The following is a 19,134-nucleotide window of genomic DNA, read 5'->3' as shown; positions in this document are numbered from 1 at the left end:
ATACAAATATATACATATAGCGTGTGGAAGGGGAGGTATTGTGTGTGCCATAGACATAGTATATCTAGACCGAGCATTTGCCTTTATTTAAGGAGTGGGGTAAAGATGCACGTAGAAAAGAACATACTCTGTTTCGTGACAACCATTGAATAGTAATCGAATGTGATTGGTTTTAACTTTTAGAATCAACAAATCCAACGTCGAGTGTTGACAAGAGGGTAACTGAGCGCTTTCTCTGCAAATCACTCCCTGGGGGGATCACTAGTTGTGCAACCTCTGCTCTGCCATCTGCCATGACCTTGTTAGCGCTTGCATTACTACGACGGCCACGAACGTGTATGAATAAACAAGCGATATATTCAACATGGCAGTCCCTCCGGTTTCGTTAAATACGCGAAATAAAAAGCATTTTCTGGGTGTACCGGCACCTTTGGGATATGTTGCTGGTGTTGGAAGAGGGTAAGTTTTTTAATTTAACATATAATTATAAATAATCGTACAACTACCGAGTATAACTATAGCAATCAAAATGCAAACATATAATTAATCTCTCTTTCTCTTCGCAGAGCTACAGGATTTACAACACGGTCTGATATCGGTCCCGCTCGAGATGCTAATGACGTTTCGTAAGTAGAGCAATACATTTCTTATTAGAAAACGACTCGACAAAAATACATCATTTTTTTACAAATTATTATTTATATTGATTGCAGAGACGATAGACACGCTCCACCCGCGAAACGTGCTAAAAAGAAGGAAGAAGAGGAAGAGGATGAAGAAGATTTAAATGATAATAATTACGATGAATTCTCAGGATATGGAGGTTCCCTATTCAGTAAGGTAAATAAAATTATTATTTTTTTAATTAGATATGTTATAGATGATAATATTCTAATAATATCAGGATCCTTACGATAAAGATGACGAAGAAGCAGATGCAATTTATGAAGCTATCGATAAACGTATGGATGAGAAACGTAAGGAATACAGAGAAAAACGTCTCAGGGAAGAATTGGAACGTTATCGTCAAGAACGTCCTAAAATTCAGCAGCAGTTCTCAGATTTGAAAAGAGAATTGGTTAACGTGTCTGAAGACGATTGGAAAAATATTCCTGAAGTAGGAGATGCTAGAAATCGTAAACAGCGTAATCCAAGAGCGGAAAGATTTACCCCATTACCAGATTCTGTCTTAGCGAGGAATTTAGGTGGCGAAACATCCACTAGTATTGATCCATCTAGCGGTTTGGCCTCTATGATGCCAGGTGTAGCAACACCAGGTATGCTAACTCCCACAGGGGATCTCGACCTCAGGAAAATTGGACAGGCCAGAAATACATTGATGAACGTCAAGCTGAATCAAGTTTCCGATTCTGTGGAGGGCCAAACTGTAGTCGATCCAAAAGGATATCTTACAGATTTGCAAAGCATGATACCTACTTATGGCGGTGACATAAAGTAAGTGTATGATTATTACATATTTAATTTTATGATTGTATAAACATTCTTATAATTTTTTCTTATTTCAATAGCGACATAAAGAAAGCTAGATTATTGTTGAAATCCGTCAGAGAGACTAATCCTAATCATCCTCCTGCGTGGATCGCGTCCGCGCGTTTAGAAGAAGTGACGGGGAAAGTTCAAGCGGCGAGAAATTTAATAATGAAAGGTTGCGAGGTAAATCCTACTTCTGAGGATTTATGGTTGGAAGCTGCAAGACTGCAGCCGCCGGACACGGCGAAGGCGGTGATAGCACAATCAGTGCGACACATTCCGACATCTGTCAGAATCTGGATAAAGGCCGCGGATTTGGAGATGGAGATAAAAGCGAAAAGAAGAGTGTATCGAAAGGCCCTGGAACATATTCCGAATTCAGTGCGATTATGGAAAGCCGCCGTCGAATTGGAAGAGCCCGAGGACGCACGTATTTTGCTCAGTCGTGCGGTTGAATGTTGTCCGACTAGTGTAGATTTATGGCTCGCACTCGCTAGATTAGAGACCTACGACAATGCGAGAAAAGTTTTGAACAAGGCCCGAGAGAATATCCCGACAGACAGACAAATTTGGACTACCGCCGCGAAATTGGAAGAGGAAAACGGCAATAAACATATGGTAGAGAAGATCATCGATCGCGCTATATCTTCGTTGAGTGCGAACGGGGTAGAGATCAACAGGGAACATTGGTTCAAGGAAGCAATGGAAGCTGAAAAGGCAGGAGCGGTGCACTGTTGTCAGGTTATCGTCAAAGCTATTATCGGTTTTGGAGTAGAAGAAGAAGATAGAAAGCATACTTGGATGGAAGATGCGGAAACTGTAAGGCATTATATTGTTTGTCTGTAGCTATATAATGAAAATGATACATGTGAAAATTAATATCTACATTAAGAAATATAATTATTTTGTTACAGTGTGCTCAACAAGGGGCATTAGAATGTTCAAGAGCTGTCTACGCGTACGCATTAACGACATTTCCTAGTAAGAAATCAATTTGGTTGCGCGCAGCTTATTTCGAAAAAACATACGGGACACGAGAATCTTTGGAAGCTTTGTTACAAAGAGCAGTCGCTCATTGTCCGAAGAGTGAAGTGCTCTGGCTCATGGGTGCTAAATCCAAGTGGTTGGCTGTGAGTAGATTTACATTTAAAATTTTAATTCGAGATAACTCTTTATTAATATTCCTCTTTTTTTTCCTTTCAGGGTGACGTGCCAGCAGCCAGAGGTATCTTATCTCTCGCATTTCAAGCCAATCCAAATTCCGAGGAGATTTGGCTGGCAGCAGTGAAGCTCGAATCCGAAAACTCGGAATACGAGAGAGCGCGACGTTTATTGGCCAAGGCTAGAGCATCCGCTCCGACACCGAGAGTGATGATGAAAAGCGCTAAACTGGAATGGGCTCTTAATAATTTGGATGCTGCGTTGCGTTTACTTAAGGAAGCTCTCGAAGCTTTCGATGATTTTCCTAAACTATGGCTAATGAAAGGTCAAATCGAGGAACAGCAGGGTTATTTAGACAGAGCAATAGAAACATATAATCAAGCGGTGAGTGAATGTTTTTTACACAAATTGAATTAAAATGCACAAACTTTAAAAAGAAAAATATCATATCTTTTTTAATATTTATACACACAGATCAAAAAATGTCCAAATTCGATACCTCTATGGCGTCTGCTAGCGCAATTGGAACACAGGAAGAACCAAGTGACCAAGGCACGTTCGGTTTTGGAGAAAGCCCGACTCAAAAACCCTAAAAATGCAGAATTATGGGTAGAGGCTATCCGAAACGAATTAAAAAGCGGTGGCCCTCGCGATTTTTCAAATATGCTAATTGCTAAAGCGTTACAAGAATGTCCTACATCTGGCTTTCTTTGGGCGGAGGCAATTTTCCTGGAACCACGACCTCAACGGAAAACTAAGAGTGTGGATGCTCTTAAAAAATGCGAACATGATCCTCATGTTCTTTTGGCAGTGTCAAAGTGAGTCGACATTTATTTGGAATATATACAAATTCAATATATCAAAATTTATATAGAATATATGAGAAAAAAAGAGTTGTGAAAATTATACAGATTTTTTTGTTACAGATTATTTTGGTGCGAACGTAAGATATCAAAATGCAGAGATTGGTTTAATCGAACGGTCAAGATAGACCCGGATTTAGGAGACGCGTGGGCATATTTCTATAAGTTTGAATTATTAAATGGCACCGAAGAACAGCAGGAAGATGTAAAGAAAAGATGTATTGTCGCAGAACCTCATCACGGTGAAAATTGGTGTAAGGTTTCCAAAAATATAGCAAACTGGTGTTTGAGTACAGATCAGATTCTAGTAAAGGCTGCAAAGGAGTTACCTATTCCTACATAAAATAAAAATTGTTTTTGATATAAATTAAAATGCTATAACAAAGTATTCATTGATGTATGTTAGTAACGAGTAAGTTTGTAAATAAAGTTTGTAAATAAAGAATGAATCGATTAATTTTAATATTAGTGTCTTTGTTTTCATTTATATTAAATATAATAGTATATGAAATCGATTTAAATATATACGTAAAATGCCACAAATTCTTACTTCTAGAACCAACAAATCAACATCGTGTAATTTAAAATGTCTTAAAAATGTCTCAGAGATATTCAAAATGTTTTTTTTTTTTAGAAAATAACATTACAAATATACTTTTTTCTCACTTACGGTACACCGGTTGCGATTAGTTTGCACGTAAGATTCACGACGTGCAAACTAACCGCCAACATAGGACGCGTTCACTTAACGACCGGAACGCTTGCGAGCATTATCTGTCTTTGTTTAATTTTCGGTGAACAACAAAGATAAAATGATACGTGAGCGTTGCGGTCGTTAAATGGAACGAACTCGTAGCGGTCGACCAATCGGCAAGCGGAACGCTATTGTTACTTCTCTGATTATATAGAACTCTAGCCATGCCATGAGCATCATTCTATCTTTGTTTAACTTTTAGTAAATAATAAAGATAGAAGGACACTCATGTATACATGGGAGATATTCTGAACGGAGCGCTCAGCCTATCACAACGGCCACGATCACGCATGCGCATGCTGAACGACAAACGATACATCAATATGGCAGCTCCTCCGGTTTCGTTAAATACGCGAAATAAAAAGCACTTTCTGGGTGTACCGGCACCTTTAGGATATGTTGCTGGTGTTGGAAGAGGGTAAGATTTTTTTAATGTAACATATAATTATAAATAATCGTATAACTACCGAGTGTAACTAAAGTAATCAAGATACAAACATATAGTTAACCTCTCTTTCTCTCCGCAGAGCTACAGGATTTACAACACGGTCTGATATCGGTCCCGCTCGAGATGCTAATGACGTTTCGTAAGTAGAACAATACCTTTCTTATTAAAAAACAACTCGACAAAAATACATCATTTTTTTACAAATTATTATTTATATTGATTGCAGAGACGATAGACACGCTCCACCCGCGAAACGTGCTAAAAAGAAGGAAGAAGAGGAAGAGGATGAAGAAGATTTAAATGATAATAATTACGATGAATTCTCAGGATATGGAGGTTCCCTATTCAGTAAGGTAAGTAAAATTATTATTTTTTTAATTAGATATGTTATAGATGATAATATTCTAATAATATCAGGATCCTTATGATAAAGATGACGAAGAAGCAGATGCAATTTATGAAGCTATCGATAAACGTATGGATGAGAAACGTAAGGAATACAGAGAAAAACGTCTCAGGGAAGAATTGGAACGTTATCGTCAAGAACGTCCTAAAATTCAGCAGCAGTTCTCAGATTTGAAAAGAGAATTGGTTAACGTGTCTGAAGACGATTGGAAAAATATTCCTGAAGTAGGAGATGCTAGAAATCGTAAACAGCGTAATCCAAGAGCGGAAAGATTTACCCCATTACCAGATTCTGTCTTAGCGAGGAATTTAGGTGGCGAAACATCCACTAGTATTGATCCATCTAGCGGTTTGGCCTCTATGATGCCAGGTGTAGCAACACCAGGTATGCTAACTCCCACAGGGGATCTCGACCTCAGGAAAATTGGACAGGCCAGAAATACATTGATGAATGTCAAGCTGAATCAAGTTTCCGATTCTGTGGAGGGCCAAACAGTAGTCGATCCAAAAGGATATCTTACAGATTTGCAAAGCATGATACCTACTTATGGCGGTGACATAAAGTGAGTGTATGATTATTACATATTTAATTTTATGATTGTATAAACATTCTTATAATTTTTTCTTATTTCAATAGCGACATAAAGAAAGCCAGATTATTGTTGAAATCCGTCAGAGAGACTAATCCTAATCATCCTCCTGCGTGGATCGCGTCCGCGCGTTTAGAAGAAGTGACGGGGAAAGTTCAAGCGGCGAGAAATTTAATAATGAAAGGTTGCGAGGTAAATCCTACTTCTGAGGATCTATGGTTGGAAGCTGCAAGACTGCAGCCGCCGGACACGGCGAAGGCGGTGATAGCACAATCAGTGCGACACATTCCGACATCTGTCAGAATCTGGATAAAGGCCGCGGATTTGGAGATGGAGATAAAAGCGAAAAGAAGAGTGTATCGAAAGGCCCTGGAACATATTCCGAATTCAGTGCGATTATGGAAAGCTGCCGTCGAATTGGAAGAGCCCGAGGACGCACGTATCTTGCTAAGTCGTGCGGTTGAATGTTGTACGACTAGTGTGGATTTATGGCTCGCTCTCGCTAGATTAGAGACCTACGACAATGCGAGAAAAGTCTTGAACAAGGCCCGAGAGAATATCCCGACAGATAGACAAATTTGGACTACCGCCGCGAAATTGGAAGAGGCAAATGGCAATAAGCATATGGTAGAGAAGATCATCGATCGCGCTATATCTTCGTTGAGTGCGAACGGGGTAGAGATCAACAGGGAACATTGGTTCAAGGAAGCAATGGAAGCTGAAAAAGCGGGAGCGGTGCATTGTTGTCAGGTTATCGTGAAGGCTATTATCGGTTTTGGAGTAGAAGAAGAAGATAGAAAGCATACTTGGATGGAAGATGCGGAAACTGTAAGGCATTATATTGTTTGTCTATAGCTATATAATAAAAATGATACATGTGAAAATTAATGTCTATATTGAGAAATATAATTATTTTGTTGCAGTGTGCTCAACAAGGGGCATTAGAATGTGCAAGAGCTGTCTACGCGTACGCATTAACGACATTTCCTAGTAAGAAATCGATTTGGCTGCGCGCAGCTTATTTCGAAAAGACATACGGAACACGAGAATCTTTGGAAGCTTTGTTACAAAGAGCAGTCGCTCATTGTCCGAAGAGTGAAGTGCTCTGGCTCATGGGTGCTAAATCTAAGTGGTTGGCTGTGAGTAGATTTACATTTAAAATTTTAATTTGAGATAACTCTTTATTATTATTCCACTTTTTTTTCCTTTCAGGGTGACGTGCCAGCAGCCAGAGGTATCTTATCTCTTGCGTTTCAAGCCAATCCAAATTCCGAAGAGATTTGGTTGGCAGCAGTGAAGCTCGAATCCGAAAATTCGGAATACGAGAGAGCGCGACGTTTATTGGCCAAGGCTAGAGCATCCGCTCCGACGCCGAGAGTGATGATGAAAAGCGCAAAACTGGAATGGGCTCTTAATAATTTGGATGCGGCGTTACGTTTACTCAAGGAAGCTCTCGAAGCTTTCGTTGATTTTCCTAAACTATGGCTGATGAAAGGTCAAATCGAAGAACAGCAGGGTTATTTAGACAAAGCAATAGAAACATATAATCAAGCGGTGAGTGAATATTCTTTTTACACAAATTTAATTAAAATGCACAAACGTAAAAGAAAAATATCATATCTTTTTTTATATATTTATACACACAGATCAAAAAATGTCCAAATTCGATACCTCTATGGCGTCTGCTAGCGCAATTGGAACACAGGAAGAACCATGTAACCAAGGCACGTTCGGTTTTGGAGAAAGCCCGACTCAAGAATCTTAAAAATGCAGAATTATGGTTAGAAGCTATCCGGAACGAATTAAAAAGCGGCAGCTGTCGCGACATGCCAGATATGCTAATGGCTAAAGCGTTACAAGAATGCCCTACATCGGGCCTCCTTTGGGCGGAGGCAATTTTCATGGAACCACGACCGCAACGAAGAACTAAGAGTGTGGACGCTCTTAAAAAATGCGAACACGATCCACACGTTCTTTTAGCAATATCAAAGTGAGTTGACATTTATTTGGAATATATACAAATTCAATATATCAAAATTTATATAGAATATATGAGAAAAAAAGAATTGTGAAAATTATACAGATTTTTTTTGTTACAGATTATTTTGGTGCGAACGTAAAATATTAAAATGCAGAGATTGGTTTAATCGAACGGTCAAGATAGACCCGGATTTAGGAGACGCGTGGGCATATTTCTACAAGTTTGAATTATTAAATGGCACCGAAGAACAGCAGGAAGATGTAAAGAAAAGATGTATTGTCGCAGAACCTCATCACGGTGAAAATTGGTGTAAGGTTTCCAAAAATATAGCAAACTGGTGTCTGAATACAGATCAGATTCTACTAAAAGTTACAAAAGAGTTACCTATTCCTATATAAGATAAAAATTACTTTTGATATTTCGATAAATTAAAATGCAATGACAAAGTATTTATTAATGTTTATTAGTAATGAGTAAGTTTGTAAATAAAACTAAAAGAATCGTTCAATTTTAATATTAGTATATTCGTTTTCATATTACATTTATTAAATATATAATAAATTTCTTCTTCGCTATTTTAAATGGCTACTGATGCAGGGTGAGGTCAGTATATTCGGGCAAACAATGAGAAATCATATAATCATAAACTGTATAATCAGATTAAGGATTCACACTCTTGTGTCTGATGTTTCTGATGTTCAATGTTGGCATCCAATAGGAGAGTTTATTTTCTAGGAACAAAAGTGTCACTAGTTACAATCCACATTTTCTATTGGACGTCGTAGATTTAACGAATAAAAAAAAAACTGTCGGTCTCGAATATTACTTTATCAGTGATTAAAGATAGGGAAGAAAAGAGAGAGAGAGAAAAATGTAAGAATGGCGCCATCGCAGATGTTTCCGTTCAGTTCCGTCGGTTCTGCAGGCGCGGCGCTATCTCATAGTTTGATTGTCACGATTCTCCTCTGTATAGTTGAGTACTTGGGTGTTCGCGTTTCGTGTCCAAGCGAGACCGAAGCAACGCCGAAGTAGGGCCCCCGTCCCGTGTTATCGGCATTCCCGCCGATCGCGCGCGCGCGTCCCGCGATGGCGTCCGCCAAGAGAAAGCAGGACGAGAGGAATCTGAAGACGCTGCGCGAATTCGTCTCGCGGCCGGGCAACAAGCAATGCTTCGACTGCAACCAGCGCGGGCCGACTTACGTCAACATGACAATCGGCTCGTTCGTCTGCACTTCTTGCTCTGGTATGCTGTAAGTAACTCTCTGCCAGCTCTCGCTTCGAGGTCACCCTTTTGGGAGGACGTTTCCTTCCGGGGGCCCCGATTCAATGCCGATGCCAGGCTCCACCCTCCTCTCTCGTCGTGCCCGCACCCCGGGACACCGCGTGTCGCGTACACGATTGTCATACATCATCCTCGCGCGTCATCGAGCGCGTATGACGTATGACATTGAGCTGACTAATGTCAACGTCTCGAGGGAAAGAGGGAAGTAGCGTCGCAATTGTCACACCAGGGCATTGGCTAATTCGATTTTTCCCGAGGAAAAAAAAAAAAAAGAAACAGTAACCTACACAATGGCTAAATCTTGCGGGATAGAGTGGGATAGTGAATGGTCGAATCGCAAAATTGTTGATTGGTATATCAGGGGGTCAGTTCGGATCTAAAGCGTTCGTTCCGCGTTTTAAATCGTAGTCCTGGCTACTGTGTGATGTAGGGGCTATAAATAGAAAGAGAGAGAGAGAGAGAGAGAGAGAGAGAGAGAAAATTTGCTGACCACGTCAAATACGCGATATACATACGATCCTTGGAGAATCTCTATATAGGATGTGTGTATATATATATATATATATATATATATATATATATATATATATATACATCCTATATAGAGACTATATATATATAGTCTCTGTATACGCGAAAATCGCTTCGGGCAACATACAACCTGTACAAGCTTTACATCTCGTTACACATTGTTACGACGCGGAGACGAATAGAGAAGGAGAGAAAGAGACGGAGAAAGGAAAAAGACGAGAATGCTCTCGCTCCAGTGAGTCATCGCGCTAAAAGGTCCAGCGTATCCACCAGCCAGGAAGTTGCCGCTATCAGTAGCCGTTGACGTTTTCTCTTTGTGTAACTCTAAAGTTTATCAGTGGTCAGAAAATGTTACACATACACAGCAATCGCGCACGAATGTCGCGTGAGAAGAAAGATACTCAAAATGCATTCTCTCTTTCTCCCCCTCTCCCCCCCCCCTCTCTCTCTCTAGCCTTCATATATATATATATATTTTTTTTCATTTTTATTTAAAAAAGTTCGTAAGATCGTTGACGCGTGATATGAATGCGGCTATCGACTCGCGCTCTTAATCGGCGCGTCGCACGCGCACGCGCACGCGCACGCGCGAATCTTTAAATCTCGTTACTGCATCAGCTATAAGTATGTACGCGCGTTCTACGACGTATATTAGAGGCACGCGAGCCTCTTATTACTTGTCACGGAATATTTTAATGATTTGGAAAGTTAAGGGGATCGTAGAATGAAATTGATAAGGGAACCGCGGGCCGAACAATGTTGGAATCGATGTGTATGACGCAATTGTATTTATTATGCAAGGATACGTGCGAGGATCGATTCTTTTCGCAGGTTTCCCTCTCACCTATTCTCGTCTCGCACATTTTCCAATAAATTCTGACGATTTAGTTAGAGACAAATTAATTAGTGCCAAAAAAAAAAAAAAAAAAAAAAAACAAATAATTGTTTAAAAAAATACATTGTAAATAATTTTCTTAAAAACAATTTTTTTTTGTATACTAATTGATTTGTCTCATTATTCTGTACGTAGAAGTATTCCGGTAAGATTATCGAAAACTAAATATTTTACGAGATATTTAATTTTTTATATCAAAATATGTCAGATTAAAATATAAAATAACTCAAAAAGTACTTAATGAAAAAATACTTTATTATAGTGTTTTGGAAAGCTCTCGATGTCAGCTACAAGAATACTAAATAAAAAATGGGGGTTTCCATTTAAGATTTTAAAGTTGACCTTCACATGACCTTCAAATGATTTTCCAAGGTCAAATCATTGCCACCATCTTATGGCCCCCTCGAAACCAAACAACTTTTGTCTGAAACATTTTTCTCTTCCGGGCTTGGTTTTTGAGATATTTGCCTGAGGAGATTAAAATGGGACACCCTGTATATATTGCTTAGTAATGATTACATGTGCATGCTTGTATATCTAAAATTCGCATTTATCACGGCGAAGATCCCTAAATATCTGCAAGTTCTCATTTGTATTTTCAGACGGGGCTTGACTCCACCGCACAGAGTAAAATCCATTTCCATGGCAACTTTCAGTCAGGAGGAAATAGATTTTATAAAGGAGCATGGTAACGATTACTGCCGAAGAGTATGGCTAGGCCTGATGAACATGAATCCACCGCAAAACTTGGACACCAAGGACGAACAGAGGATGAAGGACCTAATGAGCGCTAAATACGAGCTCAAGAGATATTATCTCGATCCGTCGATCGCGAATCAGAATAATACGCCGCAACAAAAATCATCATCGAGCAACAGTAGCGGCATTCCGAGAGTTCCCAATTCGGGAACGCTGCCCACGCCAATCGGTCAGAAATCAATCGATAGAGTCGCGGAGTCGAGAAACAATTTGAACAACTCGAATAATTTCTCGACGGATTTCATCGCCGATTTCAGTAAGGTTCCTTCCGATCCTTTCTGTCCCGCGACAATCAATCACTTCGGCCAGCAACCGATCGCGCCGCAACCGACGTTCTTCGCCAACTTCGACAATAATCCGATCTTCAATAATTCGAATAGTGAGTATAAAAAGGCGTTATTTTCTTTTATGGCAGAATCAAATCTGTATCGATTGATTAATCTGAGCGACGCTTATCTTACAATGAACAATTTTATTATTGAGGTGTGGAAACGTCCGCAATGTTTAATCAGGTCGGTTCCACGGTAAACGGGGCGCTTGCGCCGCCCTCAGAAGATCGTTATGCGGCACTCAAGGACTTAGATTCGCTGATGAAGCAAACGCAATTGAAAGAGGAGACGGCAGGAATGCAATCTACATGGAATGCAAATAATACAAACGGTAAATATTATTTTACAGTGACGTAAAGCGCGGAATAAACTGTCGATCAATTATCGTCAATTTGTATGCTTATCGTTATGCAACAAACTTCTAAGAATACAAAAATTAATTAATTGCAGCATCCAACGCCACGTGGAGTATAGGAGTAGGTAATAATCACCATGTCGTGTCAAACCCGTTCGCGGGTGGAGATTTATGGCGGCCGTCTGCGAACGTAATCAATAATAATAATACTCAATCCGTCGACAATTCTTTATGTAATTCTGCGAATCCGTTTAAACCAACTCCATTTTCTGTAAATAATGGTAAGTATTTTAACGTGACAGTGACACAGAATATACATGTAACAAACAGACGCATTTTTATACGTTAAAATTCCATGAAAAATACAACTGCTACATGATTTTTATATAGTGAATTTATTTATTAATGTGTAAATTTATTTAATATATATTACGTTAAATTTTCTCTATACATTTTTTTAATGTTTAATTTGTAAAATAATTGCTTTGATGACTTTCAGTTTTTAAAAGAAAAAAGTTCGGGAATCAAAGGGAGTTAGAGATAAGAAATGTCGTGCGTTACAAAGTTATATCGCTATCATTACAAAATAATTTTAGTTTGCCAAAATATTAATGTTTTTAGTCCAATAAACCTGAAATCTCAATTTTCAGATTCACAGTGGATAAGCATTGGTACACCTAGTAATGGGGATGTACTCCAACTGAGTCAACTTGTGACGCCATTAGCACACAAAGTATGGCAACCGACAGTTCCAGCCTATCACGCAAATCCATTTATGGTAAATTGAGTTTTTAATAAAAAATTGAGAAATTTTCTCTCCATACATTCGGATCATTATTCGGTTTCAGGTGGGCACAGGAGTAAGCAACATGACGAGGAATTCAAATAATCCCTTCTTATGATTATGTAAGCTTATAAGCTTTTAACGGAGTTACGAACAAACTAAACGCAAAAATTAAAATATATTTTAGATTAGGCAAATTGTTTTATATATATCTATATATACATATATGTATGTATGTATGTATGTATGTATATATATATAGTATGTGACCTTATTGGCAATTAGTGCCATTAACTTTTATCCCCAGGAGCACCAATCTCGTCTCTAAATAAAATAATACTTTTATTTATAAATATAATATACACGTTAATAAAGAGATTAATATTTGTTACTAAATGTGTAAATATTACTTATTATAATATCTTTTTTACTCCAATTTCCTGATGAGAAATTTTTAAATATGTTGGACAATTTTTTTTTTTTTTTAAGCATTTCTAAAAATAGGAATATAGATATGTATATGTACCTAGAAAAAAAATGAAAAATGCTTATCATAGAACGACATAGTAATCTGAAATGTACATATATCTGTATTATTGATCTATTATGTCAAAAGCGAATAATGAAAAAGTAAAATCAAGGATATACATTCGTTTTCTCTCTCTTCTTATGCACACTTAAATACAGTTTATTTACTTAAAAACTTCTAATAAATACAAAATCACAAATGAACACTTAGTCTTTGTTATAATTCAATACCGATAGCTCTAGAGTAGAGATCCACTTAATCATTCATAATTGCATGATAATTAATTATTACTTGATCATTACACTTGCGCAGTCTATATTATATGCAGTTGTAATATATTATTAATTGTAATAACATGGTCGGTTCGCGTATTACAATTACATATGAATATAAAGATATAAGCCTTGTTGTGTTGTCAATTAGTTTCACATAGTTGCCATATTTATGTTTCCTTGTTCGTTTGCTAGAGTAGTCTGGAAGCTCCGAGGAGAATGTGTGTGTAAAAGATTCACTTAGAGTAATAAATTATATATATAGATATATGTTACTGTATAAATGGAGAAAAAACAATCGAGAAACACTAATATATACGAGTGTAGACCAATTATATTAATTGTTATGTATAAATGTACGAGATGTGTATGATGATATTGATATTACTAGGCAGGCGTCGCGTATCTTAGCGATACATCTGAAAGCGCATGGACTGTCTTCTTCTTCATGGCACGAATTCGTCTAGCAACCATTGCTACTGGCATTGCCTTTTGGTAATGGGCGTACCAAGTACAATTTTTCGCCCTGTTTATTGGTATAAATTGGCGCTCTCTGGTAATGATCTACAAGCTGATCTAGTGTGTGGAATTTCCTTTGACCAATGCAATATAGCGCTCCTTCCACATGTACCCTAAAGTGCTTATTACGTCCCGGTGCTTTCAAGGATACCGAATAGTCACCCATCTAAAAATTAACAATAATTAGCTACAATGAATAACATTTATAATGGCAAACCATCATATGTTCGTATTATATATATTTTATGTTTTTGTATTACATACATTCCCTTTATAGGTATAAGTTGGAACAACATTAAATTTCTAAATTTTTAGCAAATTTTAAAACATTGAATTTTTCTTTGAACAAATACAATACTTTGATATTCTTAATTATTTATATATAAAAAAGTGAAAATAAGGTAAATAGAAATAGACAATGCTAATTCATAGAATAGATCATTGAATGTAAAGTTTCGAATGGAATATAATCCATCACAAAAATTTTCTAAAGTTGACCAAACGCGAAATGTTTTGATTTAATCGCGATAGCAGCCGCTATATACTCACATTGGTTTCGCTATCCCTGATTAGAAAATCTCCATCATGGCCGTGTTGATTGAGCAGCGTGTCGCATTGCGAACGCGTAATACTACCATAGTACCAGGGTTTACCAACGAGATGCGGCCGATCACCTGGGTCCGGCCTTCGTTCGAGGGAATCTCCTTGGCTGATCTCACTGCTCGTCATACCGCGCTCGCGGTACGGTTGCGTCAAGTATTCGCTAAGCTCCTGGAGATAATTGCGCGGTACCAATCCGACCTGTCCCTGGCTGTTTCTCGCTTTATACCATTCCGGATCCGCCGGCGGACGATCGAGGATCTCGAGGCGGTCACCCTTCTCGAACGACAGCTCCTGATCGTTGTTGGATGAGAACGAGTAAAGGGCCACCACGATATCGAGCACATTCTCGGCCATCGCGTATGTGTGCAGCGTGTCGTCGGCATCGCCCTCCTCCTGAGTGTAGTTCGACGGGAACCAGCCGGCCTGGGTGCCGCTTTGGCCTCGCCACCAACCATCGTTGCTCTTCTCGAGTATCAGGATTCTGGTGCCCTTCACAAGGGACAGCTCGTCTGCCTGCTGCGCCTGATAATTATACTTGACAACCGCAGTACCGATCGCTTCGCTCGGATCGGCTGGCAGGCGTCGCGCCATGATAGGTGACTCAACCGCACGGGACGGTGAGTTACTGGATGGCAGCGTTTTGGAACCGGAGCCCTTCTTAACCTTCTTTTTAATACTGTCGAACAACGAAGGCTTCTCCTTCTTAACATAGTTGCTCGGCACGTATCCTGCTTGTCCCCTCGCACTTTGCACTCGCCACCAATGTTTCGAATCGTCCAGCAATAGATAGCGATCATTCTTACGTAAATCTAGTTCCTGGGCGCCCTGTGCCCCGTAATCATACTTGGCGACAACGTAACATACGTCGTCTTGACTCGTCTTGCCTGAAATGTATCATGACTATTATAGCACATATTAATAGGAAATACATGAGAGAGAAATTATCTTAAACTAATTTCTTCTCTTCTTAAAGTCAATTTATCAAACTCATTCAGCAATATATGTATATAAATTATTATCACTCCGTCTCTGCCTTATTTTGTTTATACAATTTATGAAAATATTAAGAATAATTTATACATATCGTATAATTTAGTGAAATTATAATAAAAGATCATCAGGTTAATATATTATTATATGATAACAGAATCATAAAATCAAACTTACTATTTTTAATCATCACTCTATACACACACACAAACAAGTACTATATCTGTTTATAGAAACAGTACATGTACTTTATAAATTTACGTAACAAATATTACAGTTGATACAAAACCAATTATTCACACAGTAACCAATCTTGTAGATTAAGTATCAGAGATTGCGTGGAAATAAAAGTCTTAATGTTTTTCAAGAACTTTGCAAAATATACATAGAACTGAAATTATCAATTTGCAAAATATACACGAAACTCAAAACATCATCAAGGTGACAGACCTATATAGACCTGATGACCTTCATCGATATGTCGAATTGAAAGAAATTTACATACAAAGCAAAGCATACAAAAAATAAAACGTACCATGCTTCATGGCTGCCATGTGCGAAAAAATAAATACATATATATATATATACGACGATATATATTATATATATATATGTATTTAAATTTGTATGTACAGCTGAGAGTGTGGCGTGAGTAGCTGCTACTCACGTACTACTTCAATAAATCTTAAGTCTGCTTGTATAGAGTCGACGGCGTGAGTGCAGCAGGCATTATTTTACTTTTGCTTTTTTATTATTGTTCAGTGCTGATGCACCTGCTGATTTCTTTGGTCAGAATCCATCGTTCTCAAGGGTAGCGCAAGCAAGTGCATTACCAACACTTTGGAAAAAATAAAATAACGATCATTAGCATGAGATTATCAGATAAGTTTGATAAAATTTCGTTTCTTTTATTATATTATACTTAAAATACACATTAATAGAGTGAGTCAATCTAACTTTATATTTGGCATGTTTATAATTTTTCAAAAATTAATAATAATTTTATGAGATTATGCTTATATTACTAACAGTGTTCAAAGATATTTAAGTCTGAAGTTGCATAACGAGCATTAAGCAGATTTCCATTATGGCTAAAAACAATAAAGATCATTGCGGATTGTTACATAAAGTGACTCACCCTATATATGTGTCTGTTTACTTTTCAACAATCTTTATCTCTCTAAATGTGCAATATACTTCACAATTGGAATCGATAATAACATCTGTTCATGATAAATATGTATTCTAATGTCAAAAATGGTTAACCTCTTATATATTAGCAACTTAAATTAATAATTAGTAACATTGAAAAATCAACTTGGAAACTATTATAAGCGATGCATAAATCAATAGCTATATCTTAGCGATTATCTTTTACTTGTATAAATTAAATAAGTTAACATAAAGATAATATGTTATATACAAAGTACACGATCTGTATCCTAATATTATATACGCATGCAATATAACAAATATACAACTACACACACACACACACATATATTTATATATATGCGCACATATGTTCAACTCAGACTAATAAATATAATCAATACCAGCATGAAAAATATGCAACTAATATATTTGTAAATATATTCAACAAAACTTTCTTTTATAAGATCTTTATCAATTTATCAATAATTCAATTCTATTACGGAGAGAGAGTCTATTAAGATTTAGAATACAAATGCATTTTGGGCTAAATAAAAATACATTTGTCAACACAATAACGCGAACATTCCCCAATCTCCTCCTTCTTTTCTATCTCGTATATTGAGAAAATTGCTTAGTGTTCCAGAAGAGGGAGAAGGTCCCACGGGGAGATGTACGATCTAAACGATCGATTGGGAGAGGAGAAAGCAATTCCGCTAATCGAGAGAGGGACAATTCTTCAAATTATACGAAGCCGGTTGCATCGAAGCCGATGGCGATAAAATCCCGGCTGATTCGAGTCTTCTCCTTCCTGCCGTATAAACGGAACGTATAATCTAAGGAAAAGCAGGGAGATATAGACAGAGTGTATCAAAACTATGAAATCATCGGTGCTACACAGTGCGAATATCAGACTCACCGTGTCGCATATGCGCATATTAAATTCACCATCTCCGTTTAAATCACGGCTATAAAAGCGCCGGCGATTCTCTCGGAAAGAGACGGTGATATCGCTGAATGCAATTAATCATAGACATGGCACAATTGACTCTAAACGAGCGAGAGATCCCTGCTCTAAAAGGCTCGTCTGTTTCTCACTCACATTCTCTCTCTCTCTCTCTCTCTTTCTTCCTCTCTTGAGAGAAAGAGAAACAGGCAAGCGACGTGACACAACCTACGCGCTACGAATCGTGCGAGAAGCGCAAGAAGCGGATAAACGTATACATATATAAACGCCGGCCGGACTTACCGATTTTTAAACTTGACATATTCCTGCATAAAGCTTTTGGGATCTTACGTCGTTACAGGGCTTGTTTCCCCCCACCCCGAGCCGCAGCCATGAACGACTGGAGCGGTACCTACGTACCGGGGGGGGCTCGTGTGAATGTCCCTGTCGTTCTCTCTCTCTCTTTCTCTATTACTGACAGAAGCGGGGAATCAGGAAAGGAGCGAGCCACGTTCCATCCGTTTTCGATCGTCCTCGTCGTCGGCGAGAAAATAAGACGTGCACCAGGACGCACCGGGATCACACGAGCGATCGGGTGGTGTATCGCACGCGGATCACCGATCGCCGCCCTTACAGCTCGCGCGAGAGCGGACCCGAAGCTACGTTCACGGCGCTGATTCGCGGCCGCGCGACCCCTCCCGCACGAAGGACAGACCCACCCTTAGGCCGAAGTTGTGTCTGTATATATATATATATATATGCGTATCTCTGAGGGTATGTAGCGTACCTCGATCGGTCGGCGTCACATGCCCTCCGTCCGACTGGACCGACCGCCGCGCCATCTCGCGACGAAAAGTCTTTCCGAACGTCCTTATCTCTTCCGATTTTGACGCACTGCCGCGTTTTTTGCTTTTTCATAGAGGAAGCTTTGTTTTTGTGGAAAAAATTTCTTTTTAATTTTTTTTTCTACATCAATGTATTTAGAATATACCGAAACGTCAAAAAAGTCATATTTTTTTAAAAATGTATGTATGTATGTATGTATGTATATATGTATGTATGTATATGGAATGTACATTGTACAACCTCTCTAACTTTCGCAATTTTTGAGATATCGAGCTAAATTTTTTAAAATGAACAGAGTATCATTAAAGAATGTTTGGTATTGAGTTTGAGAATTTTTTGAGAATCGATGAAAGGATCCATTTTTTTTATAAAATTTTGAATTTTTTGAGAAATACAGTCTGACTTTTTCAAATTTTTTGATATCGAGTTAAATTTTTTCTACATAAGTAAAGTATCATTAAAGGATGATTGGTATTGAATTTGGTGAGGATCGGTGAAAGGGTTCATTTTTTATAAAATTTTGAATTTTTTGAGAAATGTCTGTACACGCTCTAATTTTTGCAATTTTTTTGATATCGAGTTACATTTGTTTACATAGATAGAATATTATTAAAGGATGATTGGTATTGAATTTGGCGGGGATCGGTGA

At 38.2% G+C, this 19,134-nt stretch overlaps 4 protein-coding genes across 12 annotated transcripts; 3 read left to right on the top strand and 1 right to left on the bottom strand.

Annotated features, from left to right (window-relative positions):
• Positions 1 to 252: 252 nt before the first annotated feature.
• Positions 253 to 3,960, top strand: LOC138938785 (pre-mRNA-processing factor 6-like). Of its 2 annotated transcripts, XM_070306039.1 has the most exons (9): positions 253 to 459; positions 567 to 626; positions 714 to 840; positions 905 to 1,455; positions 1,530 to 2,310; positions 2,406 to 2,621; positions 2,695 to 3,036; positions 3,127 to 3,470; positions 3,579 to 3,960. In XM_070306039.1, exons 1-9 carry the CDS (start codon positions 365 to 367, stop codon positions 3,856 to 3,858), a joined length of 2,796 nt encoding a protein of 931 aa, XP_070162140.1. In that variant the 5' UTR covers positions 253 to 364; the 3' UTR covers positions 3,859 to 3,960. The 2 variants fall into 2 exon arrangements, with proteins under 2 accessions (XP_070162140.1, XP_070162141.1); XM_070306040.1 differs by lacking the exons at positions 253 to 459; positions 567 to 626 and having other exon boundaries at positions 750 to 840; positions 921 to 1,455.
• Positions 3,961 to 4,575: 615 nt separating this feature from the next.
• Positions 4,576 to 8,150, top strand: LOC138938813 (pre-mRNA-processing factor 6-like). 2 transcript variants are annotated; one of them, XM_070306108.1, is made up of 9 exons: positions 4,576 to 4,687; positions 4,797 to 4,856; positions 4,944 to 5,070; positions 5,135 to 5,685; positions 5,760 to 6,540; positions 6,636 to 6,851; positions 6,925 to 7,266; positions 7,359 to 7,702; positions 7,812 to 8,150. In XM_070306108.1, the coding sequence occupies exons 1-9, from the start codon at positions 4,593 to 4,595 to the stop codon at positions 8,089 to 8,091; spliced, it is 2,796 nt and encodes a 931-aa protein (XP_070162209.1). In that variant the 5' UTR covers positions 4,576 to 4,592; the 3' UTR covers positions 8,092 to 8,150. The 2 variants fall into 2 exon arrangements, with proteins under 2 accessions (XP_070162209.1, XP_070162210.1); XM_070306109.1 differs by lacking the exons at positions 4,576 to 4,687; positions 4,797 to 4,856 and having other exon boundaries at positions 4,980 to 5,070; positions 5,151 to 5,685.
• A 455-nt stretch (positions 8,151 to 8,605) lies between these two features.
• Positions 8,606 to 13,024, top strand: Drongo (Arf GTPase activating protein drongo). Of its 3 annotated transcripts, none has more exons than XM_070305992.1 (6): positions 8,606 to 8,943; positions 11,004 to 11,539; positions 11,644 to 11,820; positions 11,940 to 12,125; positions 12,495 to 12,622; positions 12,693 to 13,024. In XM_070305992.1, exons 1-6 carry the CDS (start codon positions 8,780 to 8,782, stop codon positions 12,744 to 12,746), a joined length of 1,245 nt encoding a protein of 414 aa, XP_070162093.1. In that variant the 5' UTR covers positions 8,606 to 8,779; the 3' UTR covers positions 12,747 to 13,024. The 3 variants fall into 3 exon arrangements, with proteins under 3 accessions (XP_070162093.1, XP_070162096.1, XP_070162095.1); XM_070305995.1 differs by having other exon boundaries at positions 8,845 to 8,936; XM_070305994.1 differs by lacking the exon at positions 8,606 to 8,943 and adding an exon at positions 9,138 to 9,253.
• A 263-nt stretch (positions 13,025 to 13,287) lies between these two features.
• Dock (SH2/SH3 adaptor protein dock) lies at positions 13,288 to 18,361 on the bottom strand. 5 transcript variants are annotated; one of them, XM_070306015.1, is made up of 5 exons: positions 17,613 to 18,360; positions 17,255 to 17,529; positions 16,077 to 16,379; positions 14,498 to 15,435; positions 13,289 to 14,114 (listed from the first exon to the last, which is right to left on the bottom strand). In XM_070306015.1, the coding sequence occupies exons 3-5, from the start codon at positions 16,093 to 16,095 to the stop codon at positions 13,893 to 13,895; spliced, it is 1,179 nt and encodes a 392-aa protein (XP_070162116.1). In that variant the 5' UTR covers positions 16,096 to 16,379; positions 17,255 to 17,529; positions 17,613 to 18,360; the 3' UTR covers positions 13,289 to 13,892. The 5 variants fall into 5 exon arrangements, with proteins under 5 accessions (XP_070162121.1, XP_070162116.1, XP_070162118.1 ...); XM_070306017.1 differs by having other exon boundaries at positions 17,255 to 18,360; XM_070306016.1 differs by lacking the exon at positions 17,255 to 17,529 and having other exon boundaries at positions 17,943 to 18,360.
• Positions 18,362 to 19,134: the final 773 nt, after the last annotated feature.

The sequence above is a fragment of the Polyergus mexicanus genome, unplaced genomic scaffold (assembly GCF_030449975.1).
Source record: "Polyergus mexicanus isolate NDT 795.1 unplaced genomic scaffold, iyPolMexi1.0 SCAF_13, whole genome shotgun sequence".
In the NCBI taxonomy this organism is placed as follows: domain Eukaryota; kingdom Metazoa; phylum Arthropoda; class Insecta; order Hymenoptera; family Formicidae; genus Polyergus; species Polyergus mexicanus.
The sequence above is the reverse complement of the archived record's forward strand: the minus strand, read 5'-3'. Positions and strand labels throughout refer to the sequence as shown.